The sequence below is a fragment of the Ziziphus jujuba genome, chromosome 10 (assembly GCF_031755915.1).
Source record: "Ziziphus jujuba cultivar Dongzao chromosome 10, ASM3175591v1".
Taxonomy (NCBI): Eukaryota; Viridiplantae; Streptophyta; class Magnoliopsida; order Rosales; family Rhamnaceae; genus Ziziphus; species Ziziphus jujuba.
The window spans coordinates 5,393,849-5,418,952 of NC_083388.1; the positions used below are offsets into that span (position 1 = coordinate 5,393,849).

At 34.0% G+C, this 25,104-nt stretch overlaps 4 protein-coding genes across 6 annotated transcripts; 2 read left to right on the forward strand and 2 right to left on the reverse strand.

Moving 5' to 3' along the window:
* Nucleotides 1-351: 351 nt before the first annotated feature.
* LOC107410659 (chromatin assembly factor 1 subunit FAS1) lies at nt 352-7,460 on the forward strand. The gene is given in 13 exon segments (XM_016018111.4): nt 352-1,248; nt 1,834-1,933; nt 2,377-2,524; nt 2,621-2,744; nt 3,064-3,428; nt 3,516-3,827; nt 4,407-4,488; nt 4,584-4,721; nt 5,473-5,886; nt 6,052-6,189; nt 6,958-7,003; nt 7,102-7,202; nt 7,205-7,460. Coding segments are annotated over 13 exon segments (2,469 nt in total). The 5' UTR covers nt 352-786; the 3' UTR covers nt 7,244-7,460.
* A 4,011-nt stretch (nt 7,461-11,471) lies between these two features.
* Nucleotides 11,472-16,370, forward strand: LOC107410674 (stearoyl-[acyl-carrier-protein] 9-desaturase, chloroplastic). Of its 2 annotated transcripts, none has more exons than XM_016018129.4 (3): nt 11,472-11,806; nt 14,427-14,931; nt 15,484-16,370. In XM_016018129.4, the coding sequence occupies exons 1-3, from the start codon at nt 11,691-11,693 to the stop codon at nt 16,042-16,044; spliced, it is 1,182 nt and encodes a 393-aa protein (XP_015873615.1). In that variant the 5' UTR covers nt 11,472-11,690; the 3' UTR covers nt 16,045-16,370. The 2 variants fall into 2 exon arrangements, with proteins under 2 accessions (XP_015873615.1, XP_015873616.1); XM_016018130.3 differs by lacking the exon at nt 11,472-11,806 and adding an exon at nt 12,155-12,291.
* Nucleotides 16,371-16,947: 577 nt separating this feature from the next.
* On the reverse strand, nt 16,948-17,974 carry LOC107410666 (uncharacterized). The gene has a single exon (XM_016018119.3). The coding sequence runs from the start codon at nt 17,807-17,809 to the stop codon at nt 17,231-17,233; it is 579 nt and encodes a 192-aa protein (XP_015873605.1). The 5' UTR covers nt 17,810-17,974; the 3' UTR covers nt 16,948-17,230.
* A 1,181-nt stretch (nt 17,975-19,155) lies between these two features.
* LOC107410639 (splicing factor U2AF-associated protein 2) lies at nt 19,156-25,095 on the reverse strand. 2 transcript variants are annotated; one of them, XM_016018094.4, is made up of 14 exons: nt 24,898-25,095; nt 24,215-24,319; nt 23,726-23,860; nt 23,285-23,502; nt 22,849-23,082; nt 22,624-22,716; nt 22,513-22,551; nt 22,072-22,161; nt 21,879-21,981; nt 21,628-21,708; nt 21,163-21,239; nt 20,669-20,749; nt 20,113-20,204; nt 19,156-19,553 (listed from the first exon to the last, which is right to left on the reverse strand). In XM_016018094.4, exons 1-14 carry the CDS (start codon nt 24,944-24,946, stop codon nt 19,427-19,429), a joined length of 1,524 nt encoding a protein of 507 aa, XP_015873580.1. In that variant the 5' UTR covers nt 24,947-25,095; the 3' UTR covers nt 19,156-19,426. The 2 variants fall into 2 exon arrangements, with proteins under 2 accessions (XP_015873580.1, XP_024926271.1); XM_025070503.2 differs by having other exon boundaries at nt 23,726-23,972; nt 24,898-24,916.
* Between the last annotated feature and the right edge of the window lie 9 nt (nt 25,096-25,104).

Consider the following 25,104-nt stretch of genomic DNA (forward strand, 5'->3'; position numbering starts at 1 on the left):
AGGTTATAGTGAATTAATTTCATGGTTATATAGTTTTCTCTTAATAAGTGTAAATCAACTTAGACTAATATCAAATAGATGTACAACTTTTATTCAAAGTAATCAAATTATTTTGATATGGAGAAAAATTGGTATAGGAAGAAATTTTCTGAGTCTCGCTGTTTGTTTGTTTGTTTGTTTATTTAGTTTTTTTGGAAGAACTTTTATTGTTATTATTATTATTATTATTATAAAATGCCTGCTCTACGCACTTGTCCATCATAAGATTCTACGCTGCCGGTGCACGATAGCACCGAGTGTGGTTAAGGCGCCAACTATCAAATACCAGGAAGCTTTTTTAAAAAAACGCATTATTTGAGCAATTTTGGAGCCAAACCCGCCCTTCCGTTTGGCGGGAAACCCCAAAAAAAAAAAAGAAAAAAGATGTTTTTGTTTCCAAAAAACAAATACATTTTTAATTAATTTCTGCGAATAAACAGAACAGTTTTTTGGTTTTCCTTTGGAGAAAATTTGATTCTGTCTTTTGTGATTTTTCCACCTTCTTCAGTAATTGTAAACCCATTTTCCTAGAAACCCTTGAAGCGAAAAAGAAGGAAAACAAAACCCAAAAAATTCAGGGAAAAAAAAAAAAACACATTTCATTTCTTATCTGTTTCTCCAGGTCGATTTGCTCTCAGATTCAGATTCTATAGCGGGGTTTTGGATTTAGGCTCGGAAATTCTTTCTCGGGTTGAGTCGACTCGGTGTGTTTTGGTGGAGGGCTTCGGATTTTTCCAGAAGTGCGAAATGGTTGAAATCATCGCCGGTGCTGATCCAAATGACCAGGAAATGAACGGTCAAGATCGACCCAAGAAGACCCAGAAGCGAAAGAGGGCTAGTTTGGATCTAGAAAGCTTGGGTACGGAGGAAAAATTGGCTCAGATTGAAGCTCTTCGCAAAGAGCTTGATGGGTTGTTTGAATACTACAAGGAATTGATGGATCAGAAAGTGGGTTTGGATTTGAAGCTGTGTGGTGGCAGTGTCAATGCGGTCGTGGCTTCGTTGATGGAGGAGAAAGGACTTCCTTTGTCGAAACTCGTCGACAAAATCTACGAGGAAGTGAAGGGAAATGGAGTTTGTGGGAGTGTGACAATGGCGTCCGTGAAGAACACTGTTCTACTTGTTGGTCAGCGGATTATGTACGGTCTGTCCAATGCCGATGCCGATCTCTTAGAGGACGACTCCAAGTCTTGTCTTTGGTGCTGGGAGGTGATGGCTTCTATTTCTTTCTGATTTTGCTTAAAAATGTTAATGCTTTGCGTTGTTTTTTTTTTTTTTTTTCCCCTCAATATGCATTGGGTGTATTTGTTATATTGAACTTAGAATATAAGTCGGGTTTGAGTAAATTTTTTGGATTTACTGTACTTGTTAGTAGTCTTGATTTTTTCCTCACTTTGTTTACTAATTAGATTGTTCCCTTATCGGGCACATCGATTTTTTCTTTTTTTAAAATATTGTTGTACCAATTTGTCATATTTGTCTGTAGTTTTATTAGATCTTATTTCATTCTGCCTTTGTCCAAATATCTTTGTTCATAAGAGAGTTCGTTTCTAGCTAATTTTTATGCAACTATGTTCTGTGGTTTATTCAATTTCTTTGTTGTTTCAACTTATTTTGGTATGTTTAATTTACGTTTTTTCTTTTATGCTCTCTGAATTTTGTTTTCAATAAGAAATTGCATTTGTTGTATTTCAAGTTTACATTTTAATATTTGTTGTCTGCCAACATTGTAGTGGTACTGGGTATGTTTCATCTTTTTCAGTTTGAGAATTAATGTGTTTACTCATTTTATAGGCAAGAGATTTAAAGCTGATGCCAGAATCTGCACGTGGAATATTGAATATTAGGCGTACCTGTCGAAAAAAGATCCATGAGAGGATTACAGCTGTTTCTGGTAGGTTTACTTCCTTTGCTCTATAGATGCTTCTGGTTTTCCATTATACTTTTTAGGTCATGAGATAATTAGGCAGTAGAAAAATGGTGGCATTGTCTAACCAACATATACTTTAATTGGAAATAGCAAACATAGTTACCAATTCCCCATAAAGCAGACTGGCTGTAGTTTATCTTTTGTCAACTGTTGCTCATTTCTTTCGTCTAAACTACTGTCTAAATGAGAATTTGCTGAAAATATGAAGTTATTCTGCTTGGTTTCTTGGTTGTATCTATTTATCAAGTGAATCAGTTCTGTATCTTATTTTGCAATTATGTCTTTTGTCTTGATGTTCTGTTCATTACTGTGCCGTGATTACATTGAGCAAGATTTATTGTGTACATTGAGCAAGATTATGTCTTTTGTGTCTAAACTAGATCGCTATTGTTTGTGGTTTGTTTTAGAAATGATAATGGCATTACAAAAGTTGGAGAGTGACCAAAATTTCAAACACGACCTCATAAAGGCATCAGAAAAGCTTAGTAAAGTATTATGTGAGTCAAAGATTCGTTTATTGGTTAATGGCCTGCTGCAGAAGAATGGTACAAACTTGTATGTATCTGTAGTAACTCTTTTAGTTTTGGTGTTTTTGTTCTTTTGAATTTTATTCTTATTTTCTTACATTGAGTTTTCTTTCTATGTTATTAGGGCTCAAAAGGAAGCAAAACGGGAAGAAAAATTGCTAATCAAACAACTGGAGAAGGATAAACGAGAAGCTGAAAAAGAGAAAAGGAAATTGGAACGCGTGCTTTTAAAAGAAAAATGTCAAAGTGTATGTGCAGCTTTTTGAATTGTGCTAGTTTTCTGAAGGGTTATATTTGGGATATGTATATATACAAAGATACTTACTGGAGATACCATGGTATCTTATGTAAAATATTCAAATGGATTATATAGTGATGCTAATCTATCTTCCTTCACTACTATAGTTTGCTTGTTTGATGTAGTTCTGTAGATTCAGAGTTAATTGTTATAATATACTGATGCTGTACTTTTGTTCAGCTAATACAGAAGAGGGTCGCTGAACTTCAACTTTTCTTGATATCTTCTTTACTTAGTTAGTCTTGTTATTGACTGTTTAAATATTTCAGGAAAAGGAGCTAAAGAGGCAGCAAGAGGAGGCAGAAAAAGATGAAAGGCGTCGCGAGAAAGAAGAATCTGAAATGAGGAAACAACTGAGGAAGCAACAAGAGGAAGCAGAGAGAGATCAGAAACGTCGAGAGAAGGAAGAAGCTGAAATTAAAAGGCAACTCTCCATACAAAAGCAAGCTTCAATCATGGAACGCTTTCTTAAGAGAAGCAAAACTAGCCCAAGCCAGAAGGACCAGTCTTCAACTAAAGCAACCATTCCTGATTCACCAAGTAAAAAGAGTGAAAATATGCCTGAGGCAGTTACTCTATCAATGGATTGTACTCTGTCGTCAAGTATAGATATTAATATTGAGGATATCCGCAAGTGGGTTTAAATTTTTCTCTTCTTAAAATTAAGCTGCTTACATTTTCATCTTTTACAGATAACAAAATTTTTTTCCATCCTTTGCAGGTCACATGTTTCTTCGTGGCGGCTCTTGGGTCATTCTATTCATCCAAACAGAAACCAGCATTGGGGCAAACGCCAAAAGCCTAAGACTAATCTGTTTGTGGAACTTAAGCTCACTACAAGTAGAATAGTTCATGATGATGAGTTGAGCGCAGGGAAATTTGCAGATGGATTAGAAGAACAGACTTCTGATGAAATATCATGTCAGACTAGTGCAAATTGTTCTGATGTCCAGAAGTTCAAACGGGGGAAGCAGTTGCTGCAATTTGATAAGAGCCATAGACCTGCATTTTATGGTACATGGCCAAAGAAAAGGTAATTTCCTGTGTTATTCAAATTTCTAATTTAGAACAAGTCTTGTAGGCTGTAGCTTTGAGAAAAGACATCTTTTAAATCAATATAATATTCAAGCAAAAATTAGTTTAAACTATCCATTACTTAAAAGTCTTTGCATGGAATGACTTGTAATTAGAATTATGACATTTTGTGTATATGTTGCATCCTTACTCAGTTGAACTCCAAACCTGCACTTACTAATTACTATATAAGCAATTTCTGTGAAATTGATTATTTTAAATTATCCATTTCTGTGAAATTGATTAGTTTAAATTATCCATTTGTTTGAATTCTTTGCGTGAAATGAGTTGTAAATAGAATTATGACATTTTGGGCATGTGTTGTATCCTTTCTCAGTCCACCTCTAACCTGCACTTACTATATGAGTAATATATGTGAAAATGATGGCCACTTGAAAGTATAACGAGTTATAATTTGAAGAAATGCTTTGACCAGGATTGCTAATTTAATGAACCAATGCCTACAAGCCCTGACAGAATGATGTCTGTGGCTTGTATATATGCCACTTATTATTTGTATTTTAATGTCTCCTTTCAGTCATGTTGTTGGACCACGCCATCCTTTAAGGAAGGACCCGGACTTGGATTACGAAATTGAGAGTGATGAGGAATGGGAAGAGGTATTGTTGTTGTCCTTTGCTCAATTTTGTTTCCTACGTGTTTTTTGAGTCTGGATGTGGAGTGGTAAGTGCCAATTTACCTGCTTATTGTCTAGGAGGATCCTGGTGAAAGCCTTTCAGATTGCGACAAGGATGATGAAGAGGAAATTTTAGAGGGATGTTCAAAAGCTGATGATGAAGATGAAAGTGAAGATGGTTTTTTCGTACCTGATGGGTATCTTTCGGAAAATGAGGTGAGCTGAGATTCTTTGAACTTCTGAGGATCCACTGAACCATCATGTTCCAGCAAATGTTTGAATATGTCCATTAAATCAGTGTCTTCATTCTGCACGTCCAAGTTCCAAACTGTTGCTTGCCAATAACATTTTTTTTTTTTCTAATTCTTTTACTCAAAAGTAATAGTTAATATTCATTTTTTTGCCAATGTTATGCATGCTAATTTCAATTTTATGGTGAATTTTCATGTCTTTGGTACCTATGTATGCCACAAAAGCACATCTCAGAAGAAGCTTGTGATTTTGTAATTGTTTTCACCTCGTATGTTAAAAACATTTTCAAGTTGTGTAACTTGATCTGCTTCTAGTTGTTGACTGTTACAGGCAATGTGCTTGATTAAAGGAAATTAAAAATTACGAAAAAAGAAGAAGAAAAAAGTGATTACGTTCAATGTTTATTTCACATCTACTATTCTCATCTTTCTAATTACAGGGGTCCACTTTTTTTGAGACTTGAAAATTTCAAATGCTTCTCAACTTTGTGTCAACATATTTTAACTTGTCACCTTTCTGGTTATTTTGAAATCAATTTTTGGCTTAGTTACCTTGTTAGATTTCGGAAGCTTATACTTTTTACAATATTGTTGTGACTTAACTTTGATATCACATTATGCCTGAAAAAAATTAAGAGCTTTGCAAACTTGAAAAATTAACTCACTCTATCACAAGATATTTACTTGGTAACTCCTAACTTGTGTGATACACCCAGGGAGTAGAGATTGACAGGATGGAAACTGATATTAGAGTTGACGAGGCCAATAGCTCATCTGGCTGTCAGCAAGACTTAGAGAGTGAAGAATTCTCTGCCTTGCTTAGGCAACAAAAATATTTGAACAATTTGACAGAACATGCTCTTCGGAAAGGTCAACCTTTGATTATATTGAACTTGTTGCATGAGAAGGACTCTTTGTTAAATGCAGAAGATCTTGCTGGTACATCTAGGATGGAACAGATGTGCTTGCAAGCTCTAAGTATGCGTATGTTCCCTGGTGGACCACCAACAGAGATCTCACTGGATAATGAACAAGACCATGACCGAGAAGCTTGCCTATCAAGTGGCAAGAGCTGTATCACGCCAGTCTCTACTCCGACTGCTATACCAGACTCAGATTTGCCTACAATAGTAAGTCCTTATAATCTAATTTTGAGTAGCAACCTTCTAGGAGCTTTTTGGAGTTTATGTGCAATAAAGTATCAAATATTTGAAGTTGGTGATGATATAGGGATTTTGTTTGTTCTATAAGCAATTTGCCTTTTGCTGCAGTGACTAATTTTTGTAATATTGCAGGTGTCTGCTATTCAGTCATGTTCACAAGGTATCCAAAAGGTGGTTGAATCTCTGCAACAGAAGTTGCCTGGTATTTCGAAGACTCAATTAAGGAATAAAGTGCGTGAGATATCAGATTTTGTAGATAATCGGTGGCAGGTTAGTACTTTTTTGAAAGTTTCATGGTTGCATAAGAAGGCTGTTTTTGCTTTCATTCTAGTGGTGCTTCTGATAGTAAGGATGACTACTGAGACGTAGATAGTACACAATTGAACTGGATGGAACTTTTATATTTATTGTTTGATCCATCTGATGATTTCAAGTAGAGTTGGTCTATATTTTTCTCTATCTATTTAAACAATCAAGATTGGCATTTTTGTTGAAGTGACAATATGTGCAGTAGTTTCTCTAATAGTAAAGACTACAATGTCAAGAATATTTGGTTGTCATGCCCTGTATGATACACTAAAAAGTAAAGTTCAGTTTTTTTCTGTTGACCTGACAAAATTCATATAATTGGGATAATCAAGTTGGTTTTGGCGGTTCTTAGTTATCTAGTTGTAGTATTTTAACTTTAGTCGACTTAATTTCAGGTCTTAGCAGTGAGAACTCATATTATATCACAATTTATGTACATAGGAAAGAAATGAACTTGCATTGATGGTGAATGCACCTCAAAAAGAAGAGTAGTGAGTTGGACTGGGAGTAAGAGGAACATGGCATTCTTTTTATGATGGAACCTTTTACTCAGTTCACAAGACAACTTCAAAAATCACATTTTGGATTTTACTGAATAATAAACCAGTATGCCACTGGCTAAGATAATTTTTGAAGTATTTAGAAAATTAAATGCTATAAGTGTTTCATTAAAACAAAGCAAATGTAGCTTTGATTAATAGTTTGATATACATACATCATGTACTGCAGGTCAAGAAAGAAATCTTGGACAAACTTGGCATGTCAGCATCTCCTGGTATGAACTATGAAACCAACTGCTTGGACTTTACTTGGCTGTCTAATTTGTTTCTTTCTTGTTAGTAATAAACCTTTGTCTTATTTAATCATTGGCAGAAAATAGTTCACGTCGGACCAAAAGCATTGCTACATTTTTCTCGAAAAGGTGCTTGCCACCCACTGGTAAAAGCATCAACCAAAATGAAAGCTCTAGGGAGACCCATCTTTGAAACCAGGTTCTGAGATGGAGGGGCAGTAGAGTTTGCGCATATAAACACCTATAAGCTACTTGCTATTTCTCGAATGCCTTTTGTTATATTTTATAATATTTCACAGCTTGTGCTGCATGTTACATGGCATGCATTTACAGATTTACATGTAACCATAATCCCCATGTAGATTGAATTAAATTTTTGAATCAGAAGGTTTCCTTGACCAGTGTTCATAATGTTCAGTTTGATGTCTTTCATTTGTTACTCTATTTTTAAAGTAGTGTCCGGTTTATGTGGAATTATAAATTTGAAATTTTCTGCTAGTTTGTGAATTTCCAAACAAAATGAGATTTTGGGTAGGCACTTTCGAGTCAAATGTTGTTGAAAATTTGGTGGAAAAATTAGACACGGAAATCAGAGTCTTGTCGGTACTCTTTAATTAGCGTTGTTGTTTCATATGGCTTACAGTTGGAAACTTAAGTTTTCTTTTTCACTATTATGTTTTTAACAACTTAATGATGTCAGAAACTTTTAGGCATTTCTTTTTTTTTTTTTTTTTTCACATTCATAAATTGATGAATTTTTCTCTCTTTTTCAAAAGAGCTGTGGAGTACCTTCATTCAGTAGAGCCGACCACGACCAGGTTGAAGAAGCTCCTTGTTTTTTTTTTAATAATCTAAGGTCTAGACATATTAAGCATTGCTGTAATTGCATACTTGTAATTCTCTTATTTATGAAAATATTCTAGGAGAGAAAAAGAAAGAAAGAAAGAAAGAAAGAAAGAAAATGATGAATACAATAACTATGAAAAAAATGTGTTTTATATATATATTTATAGCAGTTTGTCAAAAATGAAAAAATTTCTTATTCTTTACTCCAACCAATGGCTACCATTCTAGAGATATAATTTATATATATATATATATATGTATGTAAACACGCTTTTTTATATGTATGTAAACACGCTTTTACTTATTTCATTTAATATTGTATTTGTGCCAGATAAGAAACTAACTCTTTAACTCTGTTTTGTATCGAAATATCTATTTTCTCTGCTTTTTCTTTCCTCCTACCCATTTTTCCTACCATATACAAAGTCAACACATTGCATCTGGGTTGTTTTCATTGCAATAATTTCTGGCACGTTTTTTGAGTATTGATTCATTTTTTATTAACGATTCATTCATGGCATGCTTTGAGGATGGAAGTTTTTAAACATTAGGATGGTTAAGGATAATAGTTGCTGATAGGTATGGTTAAGGATAATAGTTGGTCTGGAATTTAAGTTCCAACATTGAAACTATCGAAAATGTTTATTCTATTTTTAAATATTTGTTTCACAAATAATTTATTCAATTGAGAAATAACATTTTCACATTTGAAGTAGAAGGGAAAAAAACATTTTTTTTTTTCGATTTGTTTTTGTGACATTAAAACGAAACAATTGAAGAATTTCCTTCTTTCACTTTTATTTTTAAAAATAAATTACATCATTTGTTTTTCATCTTTCTTATGAGGAACCTTAAAAAAATCATAGTTATTTAATGAATTTTATTTGCTATGTTTTTCTTAAAATAAAAGAAAAGGACATTTTTAAGACGGTGTAAACAGAGCAATAGATAGATAGAAGACACGCAAGAAGTTTGAGGAGAAAATGAATGCAGGAGATCATCTTCCAGTTGCCTTGTAAATTCCATAAAAACAGTGGGACAGAGAGACGTGTGGGTGCTGAGCCCACCGGAGGAGGAAACAGAAGCTGAGGAGGTTCCATGTGGAATTTTATTTCTCGTGTGGGTCCCACTCAACCAAATTTCTCGAATACAAACAAATGTTTCAACCCAGATATTTGCTACCAGATTTTGGTGACGTTTTAATACATTACTCAACCGTTTGGCACTTGTACATATTGCTATGTTTACCCCTCTTTCACCTCTAATTTACATTTGAGGAATTAAGCTTTTTTTTTTTTTAATATATCTATATATCTATCTATCTCTATATATATATATATATATATATATATATTGAATTTTTGAAAGTGGAAAATTGTAAATCCACTTTCAAATTGATTGGTTTTGGTTACATTAATTCTCTGTTGATTTTGAAGATTTAAGAATTTAAAGTAATATAATTTGATTTGTTAGATTTAACAATAAATAAATTGACCAAAACTTATTTGATTTTCTTAATAGGAACAATAATGATGAAGAATAAAAGAAAAACTACATATTGTTACTCTTTCTCTCTCTTTTCTTTTTTCTTTTTTCTTTTTTTTTTATCGAAAATCATGGTAAAAATAAATGCTCAGTGAAAAGATACTTAATCCGATTTTCATTATAATTTGAACTCCAAAAAGTAAAAACAGAAATTACAAAACCGGTTTTTTTCTTTCAATATATATATATATATATATATATATATTTTGTTTTTGTGCCTTCATGTTTTGGAATTACAATTTGAATATTTTTTTTCCAATTTTTATTGTCATATTTAAGTTAATGTTCTTGATTTTTTTTTTAAATCACGACTTAATAAGATAATAAAAGCACAATTAGATAATTAGTGAGTGGAAAAATATCAACAATATATTTGTTGAAATGGGTATAGAGAAACATTTTACACTAGTTTTCTTTTTGAAAGCTAAGAAGAAAACGTGCTTTTGCACATGTAGTATAAGTGAAGTGTTTTCTTGTTCTTTTATTTTTATTCATGAAAAAAAATAAAAACGACAATTATGAAATTGATAGTTTCGGCTTTTTAAATTCAACCCGTCCAAATTCATATAACTTCAACAAATCTATTAATTTTTTTGGGAAAAAGAAAAAAAAGGTCCAAATTAATTGTGGGTTGGCGCATCGATAAATCAAATTAAACCGTACGTTGGTAGGAAAATATCAACATTTTGAGGGGAACAAAAAGAGACTGTTCAACAAAATTTAAGTCCTCTAATACATGACTTTTGGAATCATTGGTCGGGCTAATTAATGCCCTTTGCTGGAAAGAAATAATTTGTATACAGCCACTAAATATGTATTTTAAGAAAAAATCTAATTAATTAAGACCTAGCTTACCCTTTTGAAGGTTTGGATTGCTATTTGTAAATTATATAAGTCTTTCAAGTATCTTCTTATACACTTTTTAATATTAATTGAAATATATAATTAGTTAAAATTAAATTTTAGTACATGAGATATATATATATATATATATATATATATATATATATATATATATATATATATATATATATATATATATATATATATATATGATTTATTTTTAAGGCTTAGACCTTATTAAACATAGCTCTTTCTTTCTTTTTTGGAGGTTAGGAAGACCTTGATAAAGTCTAATTATTTTGGATCCATCATGCCTGCTTGACAAACTGGAAACACAATTTGAAAATCAATTTCTTTGGATGAATATTACTAAAAAATGCTATGAACTATGAATGTGGTAATTAAATTAGTAAATCAGGATATGTGGGTTTCAATTTTATTTTTATTTTATATTTTATATTTTTGTGAAGAGTACCTGGCAATTGGGAGATAGGATTGAAAAATATTTGAACTCTATATTTTTAACTTGCATGTGTTTTAAAATAAAAGTTTTAAGTTCTTTTTTTTTTTTAAGTTCTATATTTGTAATATTTATATTTAAAAATTTTATGGAAGAGATATATATCATATGTACAGAAAATGCTGACAAAATTTATTAACAAAGTATCTAAATTTATAAAATTAATTAACAATAACATACTTGCTTTCCCCAAAAAAAAAAAAAAAAAAAAAACACTTTCACACACACTAAAATCTTCAAAAAAGAAGAAGAAAACTTTATGTCAATAACTTGTATTGGTACATTTAATATTTATTATACATTAATGGAAGTTTATATTAATTAATTTTTTTTTAACCAAAAAATCGGTTCGTTTGGATAAATTTTCTAAAAAACAAAAATTTTAGTTTGATAAATAAAAATAAGAAGTGTCTACGTAAAATGTAGATGCAAAAATTCATTTTTATTTTATTTTATTTTATTTTTTGGTTGAGCAACAGGTGTGATGAACTTTCTGTATAATCTCTAAGATATTCCATGGATTGTCCACGGGTCCTAATAGTTAAACAAAAAAAATAAAAAAAATAAAAAAAAAAAGATTTGCCCGCCAAATTAAAAAAAAATGGCAGCAACGTAAATAAGTTGTAAAGCGGTGGGTGTTTAGAAAAGCGGGCTGTTTTAATCGGCATTCCGTCTCTCTCGCATAGCATTTCCCCATTTGGTTGCGGCTGTCCCTCTCTCTCTCTCTCTATCTTTCGTCTCTCTCTCTGTCTGTCTTTTTGAGTCTCTGTGGAGTTGCTTCTTTCTTGGGTCATCGTATATATTCACACATAAACTGTGTGATCAAGCTCCAATAACCAAATCCAAAGGAAGACTCTTTTCTCTTTTTCTGTTCTTTCTTTTTTTTTTTTTTTTTTCTTTCAAGGAAGAAAGAAAATGGCTCTCAGACTGAATTCAACCGTGGTATTACCGTCCCATAGAATCCCTTTCAAACACCGCACTTTCAGATCTCCAAGAGTCTCTATGGCATCCACTCTCCACTCAATCTCTACGTAAGTTTTTAACTTTTCATTTCTTCCCCTTGTTTTTAAGTTTTCCAATGCATTTTCTTTGCTGGGTCATTGTTAGATTTTCAAGATTTTGTGTATGTTCAAAATCTTTATTGGCAAGTTTGAACTTTTAGCTGGTTTTTCGATCTGGGTTATTGGTTTCTTATGCTAATTTAGCTAAATGAGGGGATGAATATTGTGGGTTTTTGTTTTAGCTTTTTGGATTTTTGTGTCGTTATAAAGAGTTTAATGAAGCGGCTGTTTGTCTGTTTCTTTGTTCTCATTGAGTCGTGTTACATTTGGAGAAGTCTTTTGGATTTATTTGGGTGTCAGCAGAAAGTGTTGCTTTCCAATTTGTTTTCTTTTTCTTCTTCCAACTTTGCATAGTGTTTGAAATTCATATATGATACATATTTGTAATGAAGATGTAATTTTCATGGATTCTTTTTTGTCAATTTGGTGTTTACTTTTATGTTGGTTTTCTTGAGGTGGGTTTGTGAGTTGTGACCTAGTTTTAATATATAATATTCTTTTTAAATTTTAGGAACATGTTTTATTGGATCTGCATGCGGGAATTGTTTTTGTAAAATGTTTGTTGGAAATGTTAAGGAATTCGGTATTTGATGATTACTTGTTAATTCTTCTTAATTTTCATGTTATAGTGATATCTTTTCAACATTGTTGATCATTCTATTGTTTTCCAGCTGTGATCTGAATTCTGAAGTATGTATGTGGGATTTTCCATTTGTCCTTTTCAACCTAAGGCAGGCCATGCTTACATTATTATATATTTTTTATTAGTTGAGAGTTAGGTCTGATTTTCTGGGTTTTCTGGGTCCTGTTGGTTGACTAGTTTTATTTATTATTCATTATATATTTACTATGTTCTGTATATTATTTTCCTCTCTATGCTTATGCCATTCTTTTCTGGGAGTAGATGGCTGTTCAATGTTATTTCTCATTTCTTTTTGCTTTTTTAATATGAAAACCAATATTACTACAATTTGTTATCCTTTACCCTGACTGAGTATAATTCTTTTTTGTTATCCTTTCCCCTGACTGAGTATAATTCTTTTCTAACATTTCTTAAAGCTTGTTTCATGTTTTTAAGTTAGTGTGGCTCCCATCACGAGGTTGTGTTTAAAAATTTGATTTCCTTTATCCTGTTTAATTTTTTAATAAGTTTTTATGTTTCTTGTTTGATTTGTAGTTGTTGAGTGCTCTATGGACCATCTTTTAGTAGTTTAACTAATTGGGCTTATTAGAATTTGATTTTATGGTTTATGCATGTTCTTTACATTAAAATTGCCAGTTTGATACGATTTAGGTGTCATGTCCTTCAATTTCTTTTGTCGCTTCTCTCTCACGGACATGAATACATACTGTAAAGTTATGAAAAGGCTTAATGTTGGATGACCATAACCATCATATACTACGTAGTGTTTGTGGGTTTATGCACCATATTATACTAAATTATCTCATGTTATTCCCACCTTTTACCCTCTGTCGTTGCATAGTTAGTTATTGTCTCATTACAACATTTGCAATTCTCAGCAAAGAACTTCACCTTTGTCCCTTTTTTATAGCTTCAGTTTATTTGTGCTAACATGAGCAAAAGTACATTCTTGTATATCTAATGGCTGTAATATAGTTTTTCTGCTCACAATTTAGTAGCTGTGTGTGTCTTGGACTTCTTTGTTCACTACATGATTGTGGTTGGTCAAGTTTGGTCTTGTTTTTCTTTGGTGGGCTACTTAGAAATGGGGGAACTTGCGAACAAAATGGCATCTCTATTGTGTTTCCACACTTACATTTTGTCATGCCAGTCAAATATTTATAGTATATATAGTCACGTTTCATCTTATTACTGTTACTGTTTTTAATCTTGTTGTTAGAATTATATGCTTGTGAATGTGATGAACAAAATGCTCTTGCTCCCTCTCTTCCTTTCTGTCTCTTAAATGCTTATTCATGTGCTATTCTTTTTTATTGATTGTGTTGTTGAGTGATTATCTTGTGCTAGACGCATTTTATTTGGTTAACCTATTTAATGTGCTCACTGAGCTGAGTTATCTAAATTAAACTAGAGATGGTTTCAATGTAAATAAAATAATCAAGATGTGCATTTGAACTATTTTTCAAGAGAAGTCTCTCCAAAAGTCATATTTCAGTATCAGAGTGTTGAGCATATGACCTGGTTGGTTTTTAGGCTTGCAAAACAGACAGACCTGCTTTATGGTATTATAAACTTGTTATTATCCTTCAGAATTGTTTTTTTTTATGATTCTGTGTTCCGTTTGCCTGCTGATATTGCTGATTGTAGTCTATGCATAATTCTAGTGAGTGAGAAAAAGGTGAGAAATGAACAATTTGCTTTAGGCAACTAGGATTATTATTATTTTTTAAAATTTGACAAGTTTTTTTCAAAAGTTGACACAGCTTCTATAAGAATGTAATTTGATATATCATAAATCAGCCTTCAACATGATATGGATGTGTTTTTGCCTTGTATTTACTTGAAATAATATGACAAGTTTATAACACTGGAAACTATTTCATTTATTCTAGAAGGTTTATTAGAAGGTTATGTTTCTTATATCTTTTTCTTCACTTTGTTAAATAGAGATACAGGAAATACAAAGAAACCTTACTGCCCTCCACGTGAGGTACATGTTCAAGTGACTCATTCCATGTCACCTCAAAAGATTGAGATATTCAAATCATTAGAAGGTTGGGCTGAGGATAATGTCTTGGTGCACTTAAAACCTGTTGAGAAATGTTGGCAGCCACAAGATTTTCTGCCAGAGCCTGAATCTGATGGGTTTTATGAGCAAGTCAAAGAGTTAAGGGAGAGAGCAAAGGAAATTCCTGATGACTATTTTGTTGTGTTAGTGGGAGATATGATTACTGAAGAAGCCCTTCCAACTTACCAGACTATGCTCAATACCCTAGATGGAGTTCGAGATGAGACTGGTGCAAGCTTGACTTCTTGGGCCATATGGACTAGGGCATGGACTGCGGAAGAGAACAGGCATGGAGATCTCCTTAACAAATATCTTTATCTCTCTGGACGAGTAGACATGAAGCAAATTGAGAAGACCATTCAGTATCTCATTGGGTCAGGCATGGTGAGTTCTTTTCTCCTTTTTTGTGAGATAATTATTTCCCATCGATTACAATTTGGGGATATTCTAGTTCTGTTTGTGAGGATTGCATGGACTGGAGACTTTGATAATCTTCGGCATTCGGTAGGAGTAGATTGTTCTATAATTTATTGCATTAGCTAGTGACTGTTTCAATCTCTTGTGACAACTACGATTACTATTCAGGTTAATCAATACAATCATTACTTGGTATTAGTTGTCTAGAATTTTATGCCTCTGCATCATTTCATCATCTATGTGGTGATCAAGGAAATGAGCAAAACCTTGGCAACTATCTTTAGAGAATCTAGTTATTGCAAAGTTCGGTCTACATGTCTTGTTGGTTATCAGTGTTTTCTTTTCCTCATTGTGATCTCATGGGTTATTACTGTCTTGGTTAACTCTCTACTAATCTGAGGGTCACTTTTAACTGATCTCGTGGTGACCTCTTATCTCTTTGAATTCTTTTTGTGGAATACACTGTTTAAACCCAATTAACCACTATATTTCTGCTTTTATATTATGTCTACTTACTAGGATCCTAAAACGGAGAACAACCCCTACCTTGGTTTCATCTACACTTCATTTCAAGAGAGGGCAACATTCATATCCCATGGGAATACGGCCAGGCTAGCAAAAGATCATGGTGACTTGAAATTAGCACAGATATGTGGTACGATTGCTGCTGATGAAAAACGCCATGAAACTGCCTACACAAAGATTGTTGAGAAGCTCTTTGAGATCGACCCAGATGCCACCGTCATGTCTTTAGCTGACATGATGAAGAAAAAAATATCGATGCCAGCCCACTTGATGTATGATGGAAAAGATGATAACCTTTTTGATCACTTCTCAGCTGTAGCTCAACGGCTTGGAGTTTATACTGCCAAGGATTATGCTGATATTTTGGAGTTTCTGGTTGGAAGATGGAAAATAGAGAACATGACTGGTCTTTCTGGCGAGGGACGTAGAGCGCAGGAATTTGTTTGTGGATTGCCCCAGAGGATTAGAAGGTTGGAGGAGAGGGCTCAGGGAAGGGCCAAGGAATTATCTCCAGTTCCATTCAGTTGGGTTTTTGATAGATCAATTAAGATTTAGGTGCTGGTTGACTACGATTCGACTCACCTATCTCTTTCTCATAGAGTATAAAAGATAAAGAGGATAGAAATCCCCAAACTACGATTCAACCTTTGGGTTGGGAGAGCTGCTTTGTAGATAAAGTTGTTTTTCTTGCATTGTGGGCATCGAAGGAGTACCATAAAACTACAGCTCCGTGTGTGTTCTTTTTGTATTTTACGCTCTTTAGCGTAGAAACTAGAAGGTTTTTCGTTTATTGTTTTTGAAGTCTATATAACTAGAAAATGTTTCATGTTTTTTGAATGCTTGAGAGCCGAATAGAATGTTTTATTTGTAGTTTGTTTCTACTAAGTTTTCTTGCTGATTTATTGTGGTGTAAATTGCTGACATATGTTTCGACTGCCAAATCTAGCTCTATGTAGGAAGTGATTATTCTACAAAAACATAATTAAAAGAACTTTAGTTCATTTTGAAGATTCATACAATTATGATGGTTTTCTTCCACAGAAGATACTTTTCGTATTAGAGGATGTTTGTCGAGAAACTCACTTTAAATTGAGGGCATTCCTTGAAATGTCCTATTTTATTATCCATCCAAAGAATTGGCTGATGATAGAAGTAAATGCCAGTTTTATTAGTCTTCCTAAACATTTTGGAGCTAAAAAAAATTATCAAAGAAACAAGTAATAGAGATTCCTTTGTTTAATTTAAAAAGTAGAGATTGCATATTAATTTAATTTCAGATAAAGAATAAATAGCCTAAGAATGAATAATACTCCAAACATCAGTTAATCAACAATGACAGTTTCAACTCCAGAGTCTTAAGCAACTCGAGAGGGTATTAACCAAAAAAAAAAAAAAGAAAGTAGAATAATCCCATCTATCTTCTGATCTCATATTAATCAAGATAAAAGAACAAACCAGTCAAACAAAACAGAGATCTCATATTACTTAAATTTCATATAAAGAATGGACCAATTTCAGCAAAAGGAAGCAAGAGCCATAGAACAAAATTACAGCTCTATATCCCCATTTGATGTAGATAAGAAACCAAAAGAATAAATAAAATTAATCAAACCATGAAACTCCAATGAAAATTACAAGCAACAGAGTGAAAATAAAACAATAATAAAAAAAAATAGTAACTATGTATCTGCAGAGGTAATTGGCACGACCATGCCAAGAACATAAAAACAGAGAGATCGCGTTAGACTTGGAAAGGCCATGGCCAGTCCTTCAAATCATCATCTTGCTGAACTTTTGCACTCCTTCTCACAATGGCATTGCTGCTGACTCTGCCATCTCCTCCTTCAACATAAGCATAGTACTTCAAGAAGAAAGCCAGTGTCAGAACCACCCACTCCAAGCAGAAGATCAAGATGCACAACCCACCTGCCAGTTTCAGAATCACAGCTCCATCTTCTTCCCTCACATAGGATTTCAAATTCCCGAGGAAATCCGCCGTCCTCGTGAAGATCAGCACCGAAACCGAGCCTTGGAATATCGCAGTGAGAACCGTGGCAACCATGTGGGCTCCATACCACCTACCGGTCATCCCAGCCGAAGCCGCCGCGCATCCCGAGACGGCGCCGACGATGGTGAAGACGTGGAGGAGGATCAAGAAGAAGCCGCAGATGGAAGGGAAGAGGCGGAGAGAGAGGGTGAGGAAGATGCAACTGGAGGCTGCTCCAAGGAGAATGTAGTTGCAGAAGAGGAAGACTTTGTGGGTGTGGTAGTGGGAATCGCCTATTGAGCTTGGTGGGTTGGTTTGGACTGAGAAACCCATTTGGGGAATCCGGTGAGTTGATCGGAATTCGATGGAGTTATAGGAAGATTATGGAGTTTCCAATGAGATTTTCCGGTCGCCGGAGGGTCAGAAAGATTAGAGAGAGGGTTTGGAAAGGTGAGAGGAGGAAATGGTGGATGTGTTTGTTTGAAGAGGAATGAGGGAGAAATGGGGGGATGATATAGAGTGAGGAGTCATACTGTGGAAATTGTAACGGTCATATTATTAGCTGTTAGGGACTTTGTGATATATGACCGTTGAGGTCTTGAGAAAAAAAAAAAAAAAATTAATTATAGAACAAAAACAAAAAAAAGTATAGGCCCCAGAGTTAGGTTCTGTAACGGCTAGTTTTTTATTTTTATTTTTTATTTTTTGTTTATGGAGAGGCACATTATCTTTTTTAGGTTCTTTGTATGTGTGGGTGAACGAGTTGTCTGAGCTTGATCTGGGACGTTGGATTGTTTTGGGTTGTGGGTCCTGGGTCCTGATTCATAGATCTCTATTTGATCATCTTTGTTTTGACTTCTTTTTGGAGCCCTATTTAGCAATGATGGGTTACATGTACGGCTGCACCACAAAAGTTTAAGAAAAAAGGAGCAAGAGATCCCAACACAGTAGGTAGGAAAGGAATCCTCAAATATTGATGACCCAAAAAAAAAAAAAAAAAAAAAAAAAAAAAAAAAGGAAGAGAAGAAATTGTTCATCATGCTATTTGGCAATTGAATAGGTTCCCCTATGAATTGTGGAACCAAATATAAACAAATAAAATGTGGTCTAGGTAAGAAAGAAGTATTTTCTGTCATGGTTGGACCGTTGGAATAGGTCCTTGAACCAATTGGCAAATACCAAAAAGATGTACCCAAAAAAAAAAAAAAAAAAAAAAAAAAAAAAACACATTTTCTATTTAATAATTGTTCTATGTCAAAATATTAACACTTTGCAGATGAAGAATGGAATTAACGGTAAGTGCTCAAGAGAATTTCTTCAACCAATACAAGCTCTATTTACTAATGCTTACTGCAAATATGTTTTTCACGACTAAAAGTTATTACGAGTTGTTTTTTAATAAATAATGCAACATGTATTGCTTTTTTTTTTTTTTTTTGATATTTTTATTACTGGGGCTTTTTTTTTTTTTTTTTTTTTGAATGGAAGCAGTACATCACTACAAATTTTATATTTTGTATCAGAAGAAAGTTCAAAATTTGAAATTGTACGCTGCTCTTCATTTCGACACTTTATTTGGGGTATGGCCGAGTTAACAAAAACACGAAATCTTTTAATTGCAATCTAGATGACTACAAGTACTCATAAAACAATAGTTTGACCAAACCAAAACCACCAAATTAAAGAAAAACAAATAGTTAATACTCTAACAACGAAAATTTTAGCCTACAAGATTTTGGTTTGGATAGCATGTTAACCAACAAGATTTCTCTTTAATAGCTTTACAAAAGACCATTCCTTATTATAAGAGAATCATACATCAAAGCTACACAACTAGTGCCTAATGTATGCAACAAGTACAACACATCTTAAAAGATGCTTAGGTCTTTGAATTTACAAAGAAAACTGGCATAGGAGTTCCAAGAAAAATTACTATGCATCAATATTAATTCAATCAGCTTCTTCGAGTTCGGCCCCAAACTGGTCTAACCGCATAGCATCTGCATCCAGATCTCGAATCAAAGCATGGTTAACAGCACCATCATCCTCACTGGCATGTATCTGTCTACCACCAAACCTAAAGGGAAATGAAATATTATAACCACAATTAGAACCAAAGAAAAGATAATTAAAGAAACATCATTTCCCTATAGATATTCAAACACAATAAAATATTCCATGAACTTATTGGAGCTATGCAAGATGATTAGGGGAAAAAATTGATAGGACTTGAAAAGAAAATCAACTGATGATATAATGTTTAATAACAAGCATAGTATCATTAAGTGCGTCATTTGTTAAATTGACCAATTCTTCCTAATAAAGACAAACGCATATTATGCTGCAATAGAAGAAAAGTCCAAAGGAAAGCAAACCCGATGGTACATATGAAAAATATAAACTACATGGGATGTTTGACGTAATTTACCATTTTCTAGTCAACCATACCAATTGTGGACCAATGGACCATTTAAATCCTTGTACTTCTTACTAGTACTAACCATACAAGTAAGGAAATCGTCATAAACCATGTTTGTATGTCATTAATTCTGCAAGGTACATGTTCTAATTCCAACTTCATGCAATCTGCTCTTCATTATGAAGCAATCAAAATAATGTAGGATTTTAGTAATTACCATCTTCCGTTCATCAATTCTATGCACCTTTGAGCATCCTTCCTGTCTTTGTACTTAACCAAAACAACACCCTGGGGATGATTCTCGCACACCTGAAACCAAAACCAAACTGACACTGAGAAAAGTTCGGAAAGAAATTTTTTTGAGAGCAAATGGTAATTTAATAGGAGCTAATATCCATCAGCAGTAGCACATCAAATACCAACAAAAGCCTCCAGGGTGGAAAACTACTAAGCAAGAGGAAAGCAGATGAAAAAGAAGAAAGTAAATTTTGGGTATTTAATTCAAGGATATCGATGATGATGAGTTCAAGTTTACATAAATCATATAATGAGAAAATTCCAGAAATTCTTTTGATCACACATTCTAACACTATTGAACCGACTAGAAAACATGCAATAAGGAAAACACTGATGGTGCCTTCGATATTGGAAAAGGCTCAAGACAGTGCCACTGATGGTGGATTAGATATTGGCAAAGGCTCAAGACAAACCATACTGAATAAGAGAATAAGATAATGGCAAGTTACTTCAGGAAAAAAAAAAAACTAGATTACCCTAACTGACTCCACTGCACCAAGCCTTGCACATTCCTCCTCAACATCCGCCTCCAGTTCTGATTGTAAGTTTTCATCAGCCTGGAAAATTAGGAGAATTTTAATTCACAATTCAACACAAAAATCATGGAACATTCCTCATCACTTGTATTACATGTATAATAACTTTTGAATTGCAATAACCTAAAACACTTGGGACTTCGAAATAGTAGAGTAATAAATACTCTAAAATATAAGTTAAAAGCCTAACATTTTTCCTATTCTAACTTTTCAGGTGATTAATAAATGGTCAAAATAGTCAGCATTAAGTTTCTCATTAACGTAGTCACATTGCTATAGATAGCATATTACTCTTCCTTTGTTATCCTTCAACCAAAACGCTTAAAGATGGATTCCATTACAATGCTAAAAAAGGTGTTTAATGAGTGCCCATCGGGACCAGGACAACAGTTACTAGGCAGAAGTGTTTCAAATATAGACAGTCAGTAATTTACCCTCATCTCAGCAGGAGTGAACATGTAACGAAGAACAACAGTGGCTGGAATTGACACCTTTGCATCATCAAGACCACCTGTTTCATGTATAGAAAATTTGATATCATCATTAGTGAAGGATGGAAAATTGTTTTTTGGGGGGGGGGGGGGGGGGGGGGGGGAATACCCAAAAAACCTGAATAAAGGGTGTTTGGAACAAAATTTGGTAAAGCAATTTGATGTTTCAAAATGCAACAAAGGAGTTTATACTTTTAACATAAGTACTAAACAACTAACTTCAAAAAGGTTAAATTAACTTAAAAGAAAGGGAGGAGCAGCCCCCGGGCCGCCCCCTGGGGGGGGGGGGGGGGGGGTGCCGCGCAGCGGCTGGGGTAAAGAATGTTTAAGCAGCACTTGCAATATGAGGTCAGATTATCAAATCATCAATCTAAGAAAGCATTTAAGAAAAATGAGATAAGAACCTACCCCAACCAAGCATCTTATTCTCCACTTTCTTGAGTTTCTTTTTCTTCTTGTTGTCTGCTTGCTTAGAAATAAATTTATCCCCTGTGTTAAGTGCAAAGGAAGGTTCATTAACTATATAAGAAGACCTGAAAATAACTGCCTTATAGCATACATAAAAGAGAGCAGCAAATCCTAGATATTCAGCAAAAAGGGTAAAAAACAAGCAAGTCAATGACACCCTTCTACACAGTTAAAATGATCACAGTTGTTACCTTTCTGCTCAAACTTAGCTTGTGTGACCGACATTGGAATGTTACCACCAGGACGTAGAGGAGTTCCATCCAAAATTTGTAAGGCTAAATCAACTGAAGGTTCCTAGAGTATTCATATACTATAATAAACACCAGGATATGGGGCTCTGAAAAGTGCAAATGTTGCAAACACTGTAAGAGCAAAAGAGATTACCTTCAGGTATGTAACAAGTGCATCTCCCTTCTTCCTTCCAGTCTCTTTGTCAACATAAAGCTTCACACGGGGCCTTTTTGTCTCCGGGTCCTAAAATTTATTAAATGTGTTTAGTTAGATGAGAAAACATAACTAAAAAAAAAAATAAAAAAATTCCATACTTCATTGTCAGTGTATTAGGCATGCAGTGAGCAGTGAGAACAAAAATGCATGTAACCCAACCCATACAATTAGTTTTGTGATAGCATACAATGTCCAAACATTACTCTTCCATTAACCTATAAGTTACTTAAATATTATCTTTCACAGCAAAATAAAGCCACTTCACATACCTTTTTGTTGTAATAAAAGAAAAAAGTTAATATTCTTAGATGTATAGAAGTATATTACAAACAACTTCAAGTAAGTTATTTAATACATAGAAGGATGGCAAAAGGTTACCTCCTTTATTATCCCACACTTGGAAAATACCTCTACTACCTGCATAATATTTAAAAATAAGTGTTTTTTCACAGAAACATACTCAGATAAAACAAAACATATTTTACTTACTTCATCAACCGTAACATCATCAGGCAACCCACTCACATAGACATGTGTATTGACTTTTAACTCAAACCAGCTATCAGGAGGTTTATTAGCTTCCTGCAAAAAATAAAAATAAAATAAACATTAGCAATGTTGAAAAGGTCATCACTAGTTTCAGGATCATATTCCCATGTCAGATACATTTATACTGTACCAAACTAGACAAAATAAGCATAAAAAAGGGTTGACCTTCTTAGGAGCTTCGTTGTCCGATATTTTTCTCTTAGCATTTTGTTTTCCTTCTCCTACCTCACTGTTGCCATTGACATCTTCCTTTACAGATGCATCAGATAAATTAACAGTCGCATTAACCTCTTCGCTTGGAGATATGTCAGAAAAGCTCACAGTTGGAAATATCTCCTCTTCTTGCAAAAAAGTCATATCATTTACTGCATATCCCTCACCCTTGCTAGATGTGTCATCCTGTTATGTTTAAACAGTCAAAAATAAATTTAAAAACCCATAACATGACTAATTTAGGATTTAAATAATATGCAGACTAATCAAAAGGGCATTTCCCAAAGATATTTATGGATGCACACATATGTATCTATATATTTATATGTATGTTTAGTAAAAATGAAAGAATCATGTGTAGAAACAATGAATATGTCCAAGAACCAACCTGAGGAACCCAGGCCCTAAGACTCCGATCCCACTTGTAAGTAGTCCCATCATCATCAGTGAATTCTTCCTCACCCTCTGGTGGTGTTGAAGGTCTCTCATTATTGTCTTCTCCCAAGGCACTTGCAACAGCACCGGAAAGAGATCCCCCTTCTGCCTCTGCTTCTGCATCTCTGATCTCCTTCTGCCATTTCTCAAACTCATCATCATTGGAGGATACTGCAAAACACATTGAGCAAACAGTAAGACCCAATTCATGGAAAAAGGTGACACCCTCAAGCCATAGTTCCTGTATATGTATTACATAAATATACATACATAAATACACACAAATGAAAACATGTCCGGCATAGACAAATGCAAATATATAAACACATAAGAGAGAGAGAGAGAGAGAGAGAGAGAGAGAGAGAGAGAGAGAGAGAGAGAGAGAGAGCTCTACCGATATTAGAAGAATATGCTCCTTGCTGAGATATGCTTGTCATCAACTCAGGGATTGAGGACAATGGCTGCCATTCAGACCTTCCTTCAGACCACACCATGGTACTCTGAGTGAGATACCCATTTCGAAAATGCTCTGTCCAGGCGAAGCAAATAAGCAAAGCAGATGGTTCAATAGTTCACTAAACCAATTGAACATTACAGATGGAACAACAGTCCTGAAATCGTGCTAGTGATTACTGGTTGAACTGAAATTCAAAAAATGCACTAGTAAATTTGAGAAACAACAAGTTAGATCACTATAATAAAATTGGATCTTGCAATGATCAAAAAAGACCAGAGACATTCTTTCAGTTTCTTCATTCAACAAGTAAACAAGACCATTCACACTAGCACAGATTTCAAGAGAACTGACCCATAGTTCCTAAAATCAGCAGTTGTACACACCTATTTCACTATATATATATATATATATATATAAAGAACTCACCTAGCAACTCCGAAGATGCATAGGGACCAACATGCTGCAGATTTTCACCAAGGATATACCATCCCACTTCCATAACGGATTCTGAGTTCCCATCCACTCTTTGTTCTACACATACACAAGAAAACCTGTTATTTCTGCAACTCTTCTAAAGCTAAAGAGCATAAATGTCCATGTATACAAAAAAGTGCATATCTATAAAATTCTATACCGCACACAGCGTTAAAAGGGAAACAAATCACAGTAGAGAATTGCTCTCCATACTTTATTTCCATTTTTTCTTAGATTTCGGTAAATTTTCTTACCCCACAACAAAAAAGCAAAAAAACCCCTTACACATACCATCAATAAGACCAATAAACCAAAACCCTTCTCTCCATTTTTATACTGTAGCAGTAAAAACCAACCTACTAAACCTAAAACCCCCTCTGAAAAACCCAACCATTTGACAAAGAAAGCAGAAGCAAAAACTTCTCCTATAAATTTTAAAAAAAAAAAGGGTTAAAATTCTTGCTCTGAACTCAACCAAACAACGTTTTCCTCCATGAATAACGCACAAAACAGACAAGGAAAAACCAAAAAAAAAAAAAGTAGAAACAAAAGCAAAGAAAACGGATATAGAAATAGGAGAAAATACAGATATAGAATAAGATAAATTGGAAAACGATCGTTGTATGGAAGCGCACCGGTTTGGTCCTGTTCTTGGTAATTATCGAAACCGTTTTGCACTGACATCTCTCGTTTTTTTTCAGATTTCTGAGTCTCTTCTTCCTCAACACTGCAACCTCTACCGTTTGAAGCCCCCTCCCCTAAACGGCAAGCGAAAAAGACGAAACTTGGAAAACTATGGGAATCGCAGCGTCTGTTTGGCTTTGAGGTTTTATTAGTTCCGT